We start from the raw sequence: 14,407 nt of genomic DNA, 5'->3' as shown, positions 1-14,407 counted from the left end.
TTGCAATGTATGATTTTATATACTATACTTAGATCGGACTGAAGGCAGCATAATTCAAGGTTTTCTAGCTCTAGAATTTCAAGTCTGGTGGCATAAGGTATTCTGCCCATTGGGAAGCTCTGGGCTATGCCTTCTCTTATCTGACCATGTCCCAGTCAGCTTCTCTTCACTGGGTCTTCCAAAGTCATTCCCACAGATAGCTACCCTAGATAAGAGCCTTGAGATGGATTTGGGGTGTGTTACTTTGGGTTTGGCTAGTCTGGAGAGAAGAATTAAGGGTACAGTGGTGGGATTAAAAATGTTTTACTACCGGTTCTGTGGGCGTGGCTTTGTTTGGTGGGCGTGGCTTGGTGGGCATGGCAGGGGAAGGATATTGCAAAAATCCCATTCCCTCCCCACCTGCTTTCCAGCTCCGTTCTCCTTTGCAGGGCAACCAAAGAAGACCCAGCCGATCAGATGGCACTCAACGAGGGGCAGAGAAGAGATGGGGTTGGCAGGCCAGTCAGAGGTGGGATGGCCGGTTCTCCAAACTACTCAAAATTTCCACTACAGGTTCTCCAGAACTGGTCAGAACCTGCTGAATCCCACCTATGTAGGGGTGACATATTGACAGTGTTCCAGTATTCAAGGGGCTGCCACAAAGAAGAGGGAGTCAAGCTATTCTCCAAAGCATCAGAAGGCAGGACAAGAAACAATGGATGGAAACTAATCAAGGAGAGAAGCAACTTAGAATTAAGAAGAAACTTCCTAATAATAACAACAATTAGCCAATGGAATCATTTGCCTTCAGAAATCGTGACTGATCCATCACTGGAGGTTGTTTAAGAAGAGACTGGACAGCCACTTATCTGAAATGGGATAGGTTCTCCTGCTTGAGCAGGGGCTGGAATAGAAGACCTCCAGGGTCCCTTCCAGGTCTATTCTATCCGAATCACTTTCTCCTGTTTCTGACTGTGGCGTGGCCTCACCCACTCCTGAAAGTCAGCGGGCCTCCCAGAATTCAATAACCCTCGTTGTTCTGAGACAATGTCTCCAAAACCGGCTTCAACCCGAGGATAACAAAGACACTTCCACTGCCATAAATTAGCAATTCCCAGCTTAACGACTCTTCCTGGACTAATTGCCAGAGACTATTGTACATTATGGGAGTGCAACGCAACTAATACCTAAATATGCTTCAGTGATTACGGTGCCATCTTCAATAACCGAGCTGTTTAAATGTCATTGTGGAAATAGCTCTTTAGCAGGAGATAAAATGTTATTTCCAGAGTGGGCCAGCAGAACCTAATCAACCTTTGGGGGAGTTTCTCTTGGAAACTCTGGGTTATTATTTTTGTTCTTAATGGAAGAAAATGTGAGAAAGGCCTCCATTACAAGCTCCGCGGCTAATATAATATTGCTAGTTGGAAGGGGTTAAAAAAAAAACCCAGAAGAGATTTCTCAGGGAATAGCGGTCTTCCAATATTTGAGGGACTGCCCCAGAGAGGAGGAAGAGGTCAAGCTATTTTCTAAGGCATCCAAAGGCCAGACAAGGAATAATGGATGGAAACTGAACAAGGAGAGATTCAACCTAGAAATAAGGAGAACTTTTCTGACAGTGAGGACAATCAACCCATGGAACAGAAGTTGCCTTGGGAAGTTGTGGGAGCTTCATCCCTGGAAGCTTTCAAGAAGAGATTGGACTGCCATCTGTCAGAAATGGTGTAAGGTCTCCTGCTTGGGTCGGGGGGTTGGACTAGATCGGGGTCACCAACTTTTTGGACCTCAGGGACCACCAAACTCATAATTTTAAATCCTGTGGACCACTGATATGAATTTTGACTGACGGGGGCTTGCTGACATTGGTGGGAAAGTCGGTCCCATATTCCAGAGCCACAGTGGTCACAGGACTGGCCCTTTGGTCATCCTGGAGCAGCTGCTCTTCCACTCAGGTGCACCGGCCTGCCATGGACTGGAGGAGCTGCTCTGGGATGACCAAAGGGCCAGTTTTGTGACTACTGAAGCTCTGGAATATGGGACTGACTTTCCCACCAACATCAGCAAGGTCCCCCTGAGGCGGATTTCCCTCCCTTGCCGTTAGTCTTACCTTCCAGTTCCAGCTCGCGTGGCTCTACTCAAGGTAAGGTTTGTGTTCGGCCAAAGGGTGGGGGCCAGCGGGTGGGCGGGCCATGTGGGCGACGCAGCCTTGTGTTCCCGCGCAGCCTGGATTAATTGCTTTGAGGGGAGTGCTTTGGGGGGGGGGACATTTTTCTGTGGACCACCAAATCTTTCTCACAGACCACTAGCGGTCCCCGGCCCACCAGTTGGCAACCACTGGACTAGATGACCTACAAGGAGTATGACGCCTTTATATCCTTTCCCTAAAGTTGTAACATTCAATATAATACATAACTTCCATTTGGATTCTGCTCGGTACATTTTTTTACAGCAACCCCCAATTTTTTTTGCCTTCTGGACCTCAGGAAAGCCTCCTTGAGGGGCCGTTTTTCCTCTCAGGAAGCTTCCCTGGGGCCCAGGAAGGCAAAAAATGGAGCGGCGGGGGGGGGGGGGGTTGCTGAAAAAAAAACCCCGCATTTTTTTTTGGCCTCCTGGGCCTCAGGGAAGCCTCCTGGGTGAAGCAGTAAGACAGCAAGGGGGATCCTTGCACAGCTGATTATCAGAACAGCTGATCGTCAGGAGGGGAAAAAAAGAAATAAATAAAATTTTAAAAAAAGGAACGACTGGGCGGGGGAGAATGAAGTCAGCAATGTCGGGCATGTGCAATAAGGACTTACTGGGTGAGGAGGGGGGGCGGGCAGAGAGGGGCAGGGCCAACCAGTGGCATGATTTGCCGGTTCTCCAAACTGTACAGAATCATAACAACCAGGTCTATAGAACCGGTCCAAGCCAGTAGAATCTCACCCCTGCTTCCAACTCTATTCTGTTATTCTGCTTAGAGGCGAAACCCAGAGTTATTTATTTACCAGCTTTGGAAATTTCCTATCACAGAGAGATCGTTCCATACATCGTTCTACATGAGATCTTGTCCTCGCTTTCTCTGCATTGATCTATGTTGAAATTTTTTAAAAAATAATATGATCGTTTTAGACCTTTTAAAGTACTCTGGGTGTTTTAGTGCTCTCTTATATTGTGTAAAACTGCTGAGAGACTTGTTTTTTTATTGCTGTGGGATATAAACGTGATAAAAAAAGAGAGAAAGTGTTTGGGTTGCTAAGAGGTGGGCTTTTATGGCTTGTGATCCTGTTCTCTACTTGACACTGAATACTTTCGAAAGACCGTCTTTCCCCCCCTCAGACTCATGTGTAACTTAAGAGAATCGATTTACTTGATCAGGAGTCAAAATCAACCTGTTCTCAAATGTAGAATAGAAAGACAAAGTAAATGGTCTTTTACTAGCTGTTCTGCCCTCCAGCTACTTCATTAGGGATATATAATCCATCCTTACCTAATCAGGTTCGTTTGCTAACCTGGTTATGTGAGCAAGCCTCCGTGTCTATTTGGTTAGATCTCCATTTGTTGGGACTAGTAAAAGAGGATCTGAATGCTTTGGGATAATTGCCAGGAGTAAGTTGAGCATATCAAAGCAAGTGGAGAAGGTCACTTATATCTGTGCATTTGTTTGACGCAGTGAGATTTACTTGGTAATTAGAGAGAATGCTTAATTAAAAAGGTGGAAAAAACTACAAGGATACCAAGATGTGTTTTTGTGTCTCTCTGTGTGCGTATGTGTCGGTCTGTATGCATACACACATAAAGAGAGAGATATACATAAACATTCATACAGTATATACATACAGTGAGACAGAGCGAAGGAAGGAAAAGGAGGGAGAAGAGAAAGAGGAAGGGAGAGGGAGTAAAGGAAGAAAAGGGAGGGAGGGAGGGAGGAAAAGGAGGGAGGAGAGGAAGAGGAAGTGAGGGAGGGAGGAAAGGAAGAAGAGAGGAAGGAAAAGGAGGGAGAAGAGAAAAGGAGGGAGGAAAGGAAGGAGAGGAAGGAAGGAAGAGAGAGAGGGAGGGAGAAAGGGAAGAAGGGAGGACAGGAAGGAAGGAAGGGAAGGAAGAGAGCAAGGGAGGAAAGAAGGGAATAGAAAATAGAAGATACAAATATATTTGTCACAACAAGGGGCTGATATGTACAAATACTACAAATCAAGGGGTGCCCAGCCTAGATTTAATGGCACATGGTACCCCTGACATTTGACGAGAGCAGTCTTTTTCATTCTGCAGGAGAAATTACTTTGACATAATAGACTGACTCTTTCTTCTGAAAGAGTTGGCTCACCGCCTCAAGTTTTATTCCGCCCGCCCTTCATTCTTTTAGAAATAAGAGTTAGAATGTAAAACGTTAACCATTTCCCTTCCAAGTAACATATCCAATTTTCAAATATCCCTTTGCCTTCTCATAAATTTATAACAATCCAAAGGCTGAGAAATCTGTTGTATTTTAGAACTTCTAAGTCTTGACAGACACCTCCAACCTCTCCAAATTAACTATCACTCGCCTGCTTGATCCCTGCTGATATTGTTATAAGAACGATCAGATAAACACGGCTGTTCTTTTCCTAATTTGCTTTGCCTTCATCAAAATTCTGGACCTTCAACCTGTCAAGCTTACAAAGAAATAAAAGAGGGCTGAAAATAAAAATTACTGACAAAATTTGGAAGATTTTTCAAATTCCTGCTTATTAAATTAAGAATTGAATTCTAGTTCCTTTATTTTTTTTGAGCAGTGTATTATGACAAATGACAATAAACATTTAAAAAAAGCAAAAGTACAATTGTCAAAATAGCTGAAAAATTAGTTTTGACCTCAGAGCATTTCATTCCTAGAAAACAAATGTTCCTTAGAATCATATGCATATTTCTGGCAGTTCTAAAACTTGGAGTGACCCTAAGTTACCAGCATTTGTTGAGAACACTTTTCAAAAGAGAGTATATTAACCCTACAATAAAAATAATACCCCAGATTTAATAATTGTTGATAAGATAGATAAAAGACTCTGGATAGTGGACATGGAAGTACCTGGAGGCAGCGGAATAGAAGAGAAAAAAAACTCAAGAAGATAATAAAATACAAAGATTTGCAAATAGAAATAGAACAACTGTGGCTAAAGCAAGCCAAAGTACAACCAATAGTAATAGGGGCCTTGGGTGCAACCCCCAAAACATCTGGAGCATCAATTGAACATCATCAGCATTGAAAAATTCACCAGAGTCAACTGCAAAAGGTGGTTTTTACTCAGAAGAGCTTCTTCTTCAATTGATGGATTTATTCAAACAGGAGAATATACACTATTTACTTGTGTTTTTTATTTGGATATCACTTCTGGATTTTGCACTTGCAATGAAAAAGAAATAAAATATTGACTTTGTTTTGCCAATTAGGTTCATTGTTATAGAAATGGTGAGTTATATACTAATGTGTAAAAGTAAAAAGTTGAGGTTGGAATGTTATCTTGTACTGTGCTAAAAAGAGTACATGTTTCTGATAGTAGTTTACATACCAGTAGTTGGGCTGGGCTCTGTGTCTCTCAGAACAGCTTCCATATATATGGCGCTTTATCATTTTTTCCAACCATGTGTGTATTTTTGTCTAATTTTTTTTTTTTTGCCTTTGGGCATGTCCACCACATATGATAATACAAACCATGTATCTGATGACATTTCAAACATTTAGCGGACATATCCTTAAACATCTTTGCCAGCCTTGTGGGTGAAAAATATCATTTGTAAAACATTTTACAAAGATTTTCCTTATATGTAGCTGACATCGTTAATTTATAATTCCTATCCCACAATTTCTGCCACTTATCTATTGTGTAACAAAAATTTTTAGCCCATAACTATCATTCTCTCCTTTACTTGCTCACTTTCCATTTTGATACTTTAATAGATATTAATTAATAAATAATTATTAATTCCATCCTGCAACATTTATCTGTAACAGTCTCAAACATCCACATCCGCCTATCCTAGGTCCTTGGGAAGGACCAAAATGCCAAATCCAGTCTGAACATCTGGCCGACTGTGCAATGAACAATCCTAATAATAGGAGGAGGTCAGGACTTACCATATATCCCGGTCCACAGGTGCATTTCCCTGTGATGCTGTCACAATCAGCTCCATTTTGACAATGGCAAACAAGGCGACAACTTTCACCGTAGAACCCTGGTGCGCACGTTTCGTTGCAAAAGAGCCCTGCCCAGCCAGCTTTGCAGTTGCATTCGCCAGACAGAGGATGGCAACTGTCAAAAAAGAGACGCGGGATTAATCCGCTATTCCGCCGGGAAGAAAAGCAAACCCAGGTCCTTGGAAGCCAACATCTGACCCATTTATGTGTCACACCATGTTTACAAACATTCCAGCTAAAGGTCTTCCAGTCCTTCAGGTCATGGTTGTCCATGGTTGTCTTCCAGTCCTTCAAGTCATGGTTGTCCCAGAGGCAACTAGACTTTCTGATTTTTCTCTGCGGTTGTTCTCATCCAAGAAGCTTCTTCAGCTCTGACTTGATGGTGGGGAAATGGAAGGATTTATATTCCTTGCAGACAATTCCTGCTCGTTTGTATTCTTTTAGCATGTCGTTAAGGTCATCTGGAGGTTTATCTGTGTTATCAGGGTCACTTGAGTGGTGCAAATGGGTGTGGAACCTTTTTGGAAGTGTTGAAAGGACTGTATGGTATCTACCTCCAGTCTACAGCAAGGTCCTTTCAGCAGTTACAAAAAGGCTCCACACCCATTTGCACCACTCAGGTGACCCTGATAACACAGGTAAACCTCCAGGTGACCTTAACGACATGCTAAAAGAATGCAAATGACCAGGAGTGTAAATCCTGTCATGTCTGCAAGGAGTGTAAATCCTTCCATTCTCGATCCTATCCCTCTGTTCATGCAGCCTATGATTACATTGACTTTACTTTGAAAAATGTAAACCAGAATTACAAAATCCCCAAGAAAAGTTTTACTTAACTGGCCTAGTTTCTACCCCCCACACCCCCTACTTAAGCTATCAACCAAAGAGCTAGCACATAATGTTGTGCCTAAAAATTACCAAGTTCTGTAGCTGTCTTGTGCTTCCTCGAGTAACTAATTAAAACAATTAATCAGCTTAATAAAAAAAAATAAGAAAAGTTTCCAACTGACATACTCCTTGAATTATATGTTCCTCGGTTCACGCCTCTTAACATTTAGATGAAAACTCATAAAAACAGCCAGTGCCTCCACCCACCTCCGCTTCTATTAATCTCCATGGAATGAAAACATAAAATGAAACAGCAAAGCAATCGTTTGGTTTCTCTGGTTTTGCGCTTCTTCCTTGTGGCACATACAACGCGACGTTTTCAAGCCATTTGGCCCCGCATAGCTAAATTAAATCTTTCAAAAGTAATATATGTTTCTTGCAGTCAGAATCCATACATTACAATTCAACCTAACAACCGCTTCACCTGGTAAGCATTTCTCCTTCAAGGTGGAGCCTTTCATCAGAATATAAAAGGTTAGGCCTTTTAAAAACAAATTACCAACATGAAATACGTTTATTTTACGAGTGGCACAAAGTTTATTCTCCTAAATAATAAGCATGCAAGGGACAAACAGCAAGAAGAACAGAATTAACAGTCAATACGCCATTCAGGGAAAGCTAGTTTTTTAATCTCACTCTCTCTGTCTCCTAAAATCTCTATTTCTGCCTTCGGTAATATTCTGTCTCAGCTCATATCTCCCGACTCTGAATTTTATCCTCCTCTGTACAAATTCCACTTATGAAATTCACTGAAGAAAGTGAAATGGATTGAAAACAAGTTATCTTTGCCTAAGTCTCTATTTTTATTTTATTTAGTTCAGCTCCAGCAAAGTGTCCGCTGTTGATACAAGACTGTGGGTCAAGACTGAAGACCTTAGCTTGGAAGTAGATCTGCAGTGGAATATCGGGACTCTTTGTTAATTGGTTCTGGGAGACTGATGAGGTTCTGATGAGATTCTGATGAGCACCAAAAGCAATAAGTGCCAAACAAATTTTCCCCATAACGAATAATGTAGTAAGTCACAACGCAGTTGACACGCTCTAGCGTGAGCATCGAGTACCAAACAACGAATACTGGGACAAAATTTTCCTGTCAAAATGCATTGAGTACAAGTTGTCCTTGACTTACGGTCACAATTGAGCCCAACATTTAGGTTGCTAAGCGAGACATTGGTTAAGTGAACTGTGCTCCATTTTACAGCCTTTCTTGCCACAGTTGTAAGGTGAGTCACCGCAGTGGTTAAGTTAGTAACATGGTTGTTAAGTGAATCTGGCTTCCCCATTGACTTGGCTTGTCAGAAGGTCGCAAAAGGGGATCATTGGACCCTGGGACATGGCAACCATCATAAATATGAACTATTTAGCACCTGAATTTTGATCACATGACGCTGCAACAGTCGTAAGTGTGAAAAATGTTCATAAGTCCCTTTTTTCGGTGCTGTTGTAACAAAAAGAGTTGTTGTAAGTCAGGATTCTGGCAGTTGCCCCCATTTAAATAATGAGTCTTGAGCCAAACTTCCAAAACTTCAAAAGGATTTATTGGGAGTTAACATGTCTGGCACTGCCTGGGTGTAGCCAACTCTGAGACACATCATTCATTGTCACCCTTGACCCTGGATTTTCCCCTCACCCCCTGGGTGTATCGTAATTCATATTCTCCAATGGGACACATCCATAGCCCAGAGCCATCAATCATGTTCTCCAGTTAGAATTTTGCACGGCAGAAACTTCAGTCATCTAGTTACTATCTTTGAAAACATTTATGGAATGCAGTTTCGGTTTGCAAGCCGTTGCAATTGCTCCCCGCTCCCTTTCTGTTGGCAACTCTAAAAAGACCAGAGAAATATTTTATGAGTTTACATCAAGGACTACACTGTACCAAATTCGATGAATTTCAAAGCAATTGAATACCAAGGTATCACAGTACAAGAAGCGGATCCAATTTTGGACACTGGCATTATGTGCCTTGCCTATGATGATAATGCCATGGTCAGACTGGAACCCAAATCCAGACAGACAGATGTCCTTTGAGAAGGTCATAGGTCCTTCATCTTTTGGTACCTCTTTGTCTTGAAACTTAACAAACTGAAGCAGAGTTTCTTGTAAAGTTAAACCCTGAAATGCCAACACAATGCATGAAAAATACATCTATGGATCCGTGCCTGCCGCTGTCTCTCCTGTCCCCCACGAGGACCAAGATAAGGCTGAGTGGAATGACAGATTTTATCAGTTGAGTGACTAGACTCATTTATTAAGAGCTGCAGATACCATCTGGAGACAAGACTGTTTCAAGGCAAGAAAGCAGGTACAAACAGAGAGGAAGTTAAAAAGAAGCCAGCCGTGAATAGAAATCTGGCTGGATCTGAAGCATATAATGCAAATATTATACCGAGGGAATAAATGTTAAGAAGGTCATTTATTCCTATCAAATTTGAAAATCCTACCTAGCCTTCATTAAGAATGCATCCAAACTTCAGACTTTTTTAATGAAAGCAACAACTCATGAAATGAGGGTAGCGAAACTCTTTATGCAATCCTAAACTCCATTAACAGAGGGATACAATCAAGATCAAGTGAGGTATTGATACCACTCTATAAAGCCTTAGTAAATCACACCTAGAGTACTGCATCCACTTTTGGTCACCACACTATAAAAAAAAAATGCTGAGACTCTGGAAAGAGGGCAGAAAAGAGCAACCAGGATGATGAGGGGACTGGAGGCTCAAACCTACGATGAACGGTTGCAGGAACCAGGCATGGTCAGTCTAGGGAAGAGAAGGACCAGGGAGACAGGATAGCATCCTCCAATATTTGAGGGGCTACCACAGAGAGGAAGGGGGCTCAACCTATTTTCCAAAGCACCCAAAGGCCAGGCAAGGAACAATGGATGGAAATTGATCAAGGAGAGGTTCAACCTGGAAACAAGGAGGAATTTTCTGACAGGGGGGACAATCAACCCATGGAACAAAAGTTGCCTTCAGAAGTTGCGGGAGCTTCCTCACTGGAGGATTTCAAGAAGAGACTGGACTGCCACCTGTCAGAAATGGTATAGATTGGGTCAAGCTGTTTTCCAAGGTACCTATTTGGCAAGACAAGGAATAATGGATGGGAACTGATCAAGAAGAGATTCAACCAGGAAATAAGGCTAAATTTTCTGACATTATTATTATTAGTAGTATTATTAGTATTAGTATAATCGTTATTATCATCATTATTATTATTTTGCAAGGGCTTTGCAGAAAAGATCTCCTGATTTGGAGAGAACCTTGGTCCTTCAGTAAGTGATCTTGCCATTAAGGCAGAACATCAAGCAGTAACAGATTGGTAGCTGAACATTGAGAAAGGCTTTGGGATTTTTATACAAAAGGTGCAACTCTTGGGATTAAAACGTCTTTAAGGAAATCAATACAGGTAGTCCGCAGCTTACAACTATATGTTTAAGCGACCATTCAGAATTACAACCACACTGAAAAAAGTGACTGATAACCCAGTCCTCCACTACCATCATAGCATCCCCACGGTCATGGGATCCAAATTCTGGTGCTTGGCAACCAGCATGGATTTGCAACAATTGCAACATCCCAGGGTCATGTGATTATCCTTTGTGACCTTCTCAACCAGATCCCTATCAGGATGCTGCCATAAGAGCCAGCAGTGGCGCAGTGGTTAGAATGCAGTACTGCAGGCTACTTCTGCTGACTGCCAGCTGCCTGCAATTTGGCAGTTCGAATCTCACCAGGCTCTCAAGGTTGACTCAGCCTTCCCTCCTTTTTAGATGAGTAAAATGAGGAGCCAGATTGTTGAGGGCAAGAGGCTGGCTCTGTAAACTGCTTAGAGAGGGCTGACAAGCACTAATGAAGCAATATATAAGTCTAAGTTCTATTGCTACCTTTCTTCCTTTCTTCCTTCCTTCCCTCTTTCCTTCCTTCCTTCCTTCCTTCCTTCCTTCCTTCCTTCCTTCCTTTCTTCCTTCCTTCCCTCTTTCCTTCCCTCCCAGTAATTAGAATGCAGTATTGCAGGATTATTCTGCTGACTTCCAGGGGTTCAATCCTGACCGGTTCATGGTTGACTCAGCCTTCCGTCCTTCCAAGGTGGGTAAAATGAGGATCCAGATTGTTGAAGGGAAGAGGCTGACTCTGTAAACTGCTTGGAGAAGGCTGTCAAAGCACTATAAAGTGGTATATAAGTCTTAAGTGCTATTGCTATTCTGGTGGGAGGCATCCCCCCCCCCCAATAACAATAACAATAATGTTGTATGGTCCTTTCTTATTTCTGGTCTTTCCTTTAACTTCGATGTACCTTCCTTGTAATGGGAGGGGGAAGGATGAGCCCGGAGCCATTTGTTTTGTCTCAGATCCAGAGAGAGGAGCAAGTGACGCCTGGGAACAATTTCTTAACACCTTTTCCCAGCTCGAAGTTCTCCCAACAACTTCGCACCTGTAGGACTGGGCCGAGGGGAGGGTTTTCTACAACTTTTAACCTAACCGTTTTGAGCTGGAACGTCAGATCCTGCCTTGCTTTTCTTGCTATCGCTTTCTCCCAATAAAAGCTCCTTTTGAAATGCTGCCTGTTTCAAGGGTTTCTGCTTTCTTGAGGGGATAAGAGGTTTCTTAGATTCAGAACAATGTCAGTCTGTGCTCCATTCAAAATCCAAGAAAGAAATACTTAAAGACTCCATAGATTAGAGGAAAGAAATCTTTAGCTGCAAATTGAAGTGGTAGCTTCAGACAGAATTCTGAACCTAAGAAATTAGGCGCGCAGATCACATATACAAAGGGATGGAATTGTTCCCACCCAAAAGATTCTTCCAATTAAAAGTTCTGGATACGGTCATGTGGGCATCTTCAGGTGGTGATGAGGCCTCTGTCCGTTGACCTTGGCATATTTTGATAAAGGTTTGCAGATGCGCAGAGAAAAGAAGGCGAAGCAAGGAATAGAAAGTTAAGAGCAGGAATTTATACTCCCCCCCTCCACTCCTCATTTATACAACACAAGAATGTAACACCTCCAGCTCTCTTCCCAGACATATCCCCCCCTCCCCCCGTTACTTATGGCAGCGAAAGATGCAAAGCACTAGAAAAGATCTTGAAGACTGACAGGCTGGTTCTTACAGCCAGCTTCCAACAAGCAAAGTCAAGGGGGGGGGAACCAGACTCACTTAATGCTGTGCGATTCACTTAACAACCGCAGCGATTGCGGTGGCAAAAAAAAGTTTGTAAATTTAGGTGTGACTCATCAAAGAATCACCTGGAGTGGAGGTTAAAAACATATGATAAACGGTTGTGGGAACTGGGGATGTGTACTCCAGTGGTTGCCAACTGGTGGGCTGTGAGAAAATTTTCATGGGCCACAGAGAATTGTTACCCCCCCCAAAGCAATTAATCCAGGCTGCGCAGAAACCCAAAGCTGCCCTTCCAGCATGGCCTGCGGGAACCCTCCCCGCCCACTCACTCCTTACCCAGCAAACTTGTCTGCTAAATTGCTATTTTTCCTTTTTCTGACTATCAGCTGTTCTGCTATGCCGGGAGATTTAGATTAACTAGGAAGCAGGAAATGGATGGATTTCTTGCTTTCTAGCTAATCTTTAGATCTTTGGCTTGGCTTTTAAGCACAGCTGAACCTCCCTTAGGACTGAAGTTTCTGTTATTCAGTGCAGACTCACGGCAAGCAAATTTGAGAGGCTGAGCTAGCTGATGGCAGATAGATAGATCACTGAATGATTCTGTGAGCAACTCAATCTGCCTGCCTGCTTTGCCTGATTTGGGGTAAAAGTTGCTCTTTTTTAAATAAAAAAATCAATATTTACATAAATATTTATAATATTTACATACAAGCCATGCCCAGCCAGTCACATGACCACCAAGCCACACCCACAAATTAGGCCACGCCCACACCCCATGTCCCTGGGACTTAAAATTATGAGTTTGGTGGTCCCTGAGGTCGAAAAGGTTGTTGACCCCTCTTATAGAACAGTCTTAAAAATCTGTGAAAATATATCTAACAGTTGCTAGACTTCTCCAGTAGAAAATTAGCATATGTAAATACAAAACTGAGAGCGGGAAATGTGACATTTAAAAACTGGGATTATTTTTCTTCCAATGCCCTTTCCTTTCCAGGAATTCCCTTCCCTTCCTCTCTTCTCCCTTTCTTTCCTTCCCTTTATCTCTTCTCCCTTCCTTCTCTTCTCTTCCTTCCCTTTATCTCTTCTCCCTTCCTTCTCTTCTATTCCCTTCCTTTTATCTCTTCTCCTTTCCCTTCCCTTCCCTTCCTTCCCTTCCCTTTGTATCTTCTTCCTTCCCTTCCTTTCCTTCTCTTCACTTTATCTCTTCTTTCCTTTCCCTTCCTTTCTCTTCCTTCCCTTTATCTCTTCTCCCTTCCCTTCCCTCCTTTTCCTGCCCTAGGTTACCTTCTTCTTTCTGATGGAGAAAGCTTATAGACTGTGTCAGACAGCCTGGCTTTAGCAAAAGAATAGATTTGATTTGATTTGATTTGAGCCAAAGGCATATAACTAAGGCACCAATCACACCACTATCTTCAAGAGAATTTCAACTCTATAATCTTTGAGACAAGAGCTTAACCCCAGACAGAGTTTGAGTGATCTCCATTAAAACATCCACCTTGCTGTTTGTCTCCTGGTCGAAAGGGGTCACTTTGGAATGTAACTCTGGAATGGCAGAAAAGGTCAGATAAATTATAAATGCTTGTTTGAATTGGGGTTGAGGAAGTCGAGGCGTTCGGAGATAATCAAATATGGCAGAAACGGAAACAAGGCTCAGGACAGAATGATCACTTGCAGAAGAGTTCACCAACTTTTGTACGAAATTGCCTGGCGCAGAGTAAAACAACAACAAAGCTCCGTAGAGCTCAGACAGCCATCAGTTCGAGAATGCCCGTCTGTTGAACCTCCCCCTCTGCTACATGCTGACTAGGTGGTGCATCAATTCAATGCAGATCATCTGATGTGAAAAAGAAATGAGATGAAGCCAAGGGTCAAAGTAAAAAAAAACCACACCACGGACTGATTTGCATTTACTGTAAGCTTTCTCAGGCCAAGAGAGGAAAGGCAAGTAGGCAAGCAAGCAAGGAGGAAGTTCCCAAAGAAATCCACACCCTTTTTTCTGTAATAGCTCTTCAAGCAAGGGAGGATTTCTCAGACGAAGCACGTGGAGGGGGGAAAAAAAGCAGATTCTGAAAGAGGAAGGAAGGAAGGAAGGAAGGAAGGAAGGATGAAGGAAGGAAGGAAGGAAGGAAGGAAGGAAGGAAGGAAGGAAGGAAAAGAGATGAAGGAAGAAAGGGAGGGAGGGGGAAGGGAGGAAAGAAAGAGGGAAGGGAGGAAGGAAGGAGGGAGGGACGGAGGGACGGAGGGGAGAAAGGAAAGAAGAAAGGAGGGAG

General features: G+C 42.7%; 1 protein-coding gene across 2 annotated transcripts in view; it reads right to left on the bottom strand.

Moving 5' to 3' along the window:
- Positions 1 to 14,407, bottom strand: part of MEGF11 (multiple EGF like domains 11) — a 498,439-nt gene that overhangs the window by 131,288 nt on the left and 352,744 nt on the right. For both annotated transcript variants that reach the window (XM_026709368.2, XM_087941849.1), the window contains exon 11: positions 6,068 to 6,242. In XM_026709368.2, the coding sequence (XP_026565153.2) occupies positions 6,068 to 6,242 (175 nt within the window). The remainder of the gene's footprint in view (positions 1 to 6,067; positions 6,243 to 14,407) is intronic.

The sequence above is a fragment of the Pseudonaja textilis genome, chromosome 13 (genome assembly GCF_049901715.1).
Source record: "Pseudonaja textilis isolate UNSWEBS1 chromosome 13, rPseTex1.2, whole genome shotgun sequence".
Taxonomy (NCBI): Eukaryota; Metazoa; Chordata; class Lepidosauria; order Squamata; family Elapidae; genus Pseudonaja; species Pseudonaja textilis.
The sequence above is the reverse complement of the archived record's forward strand: the minus strand, read 5'-3'. Positions and strand labels throughout refer to the sequence as shown.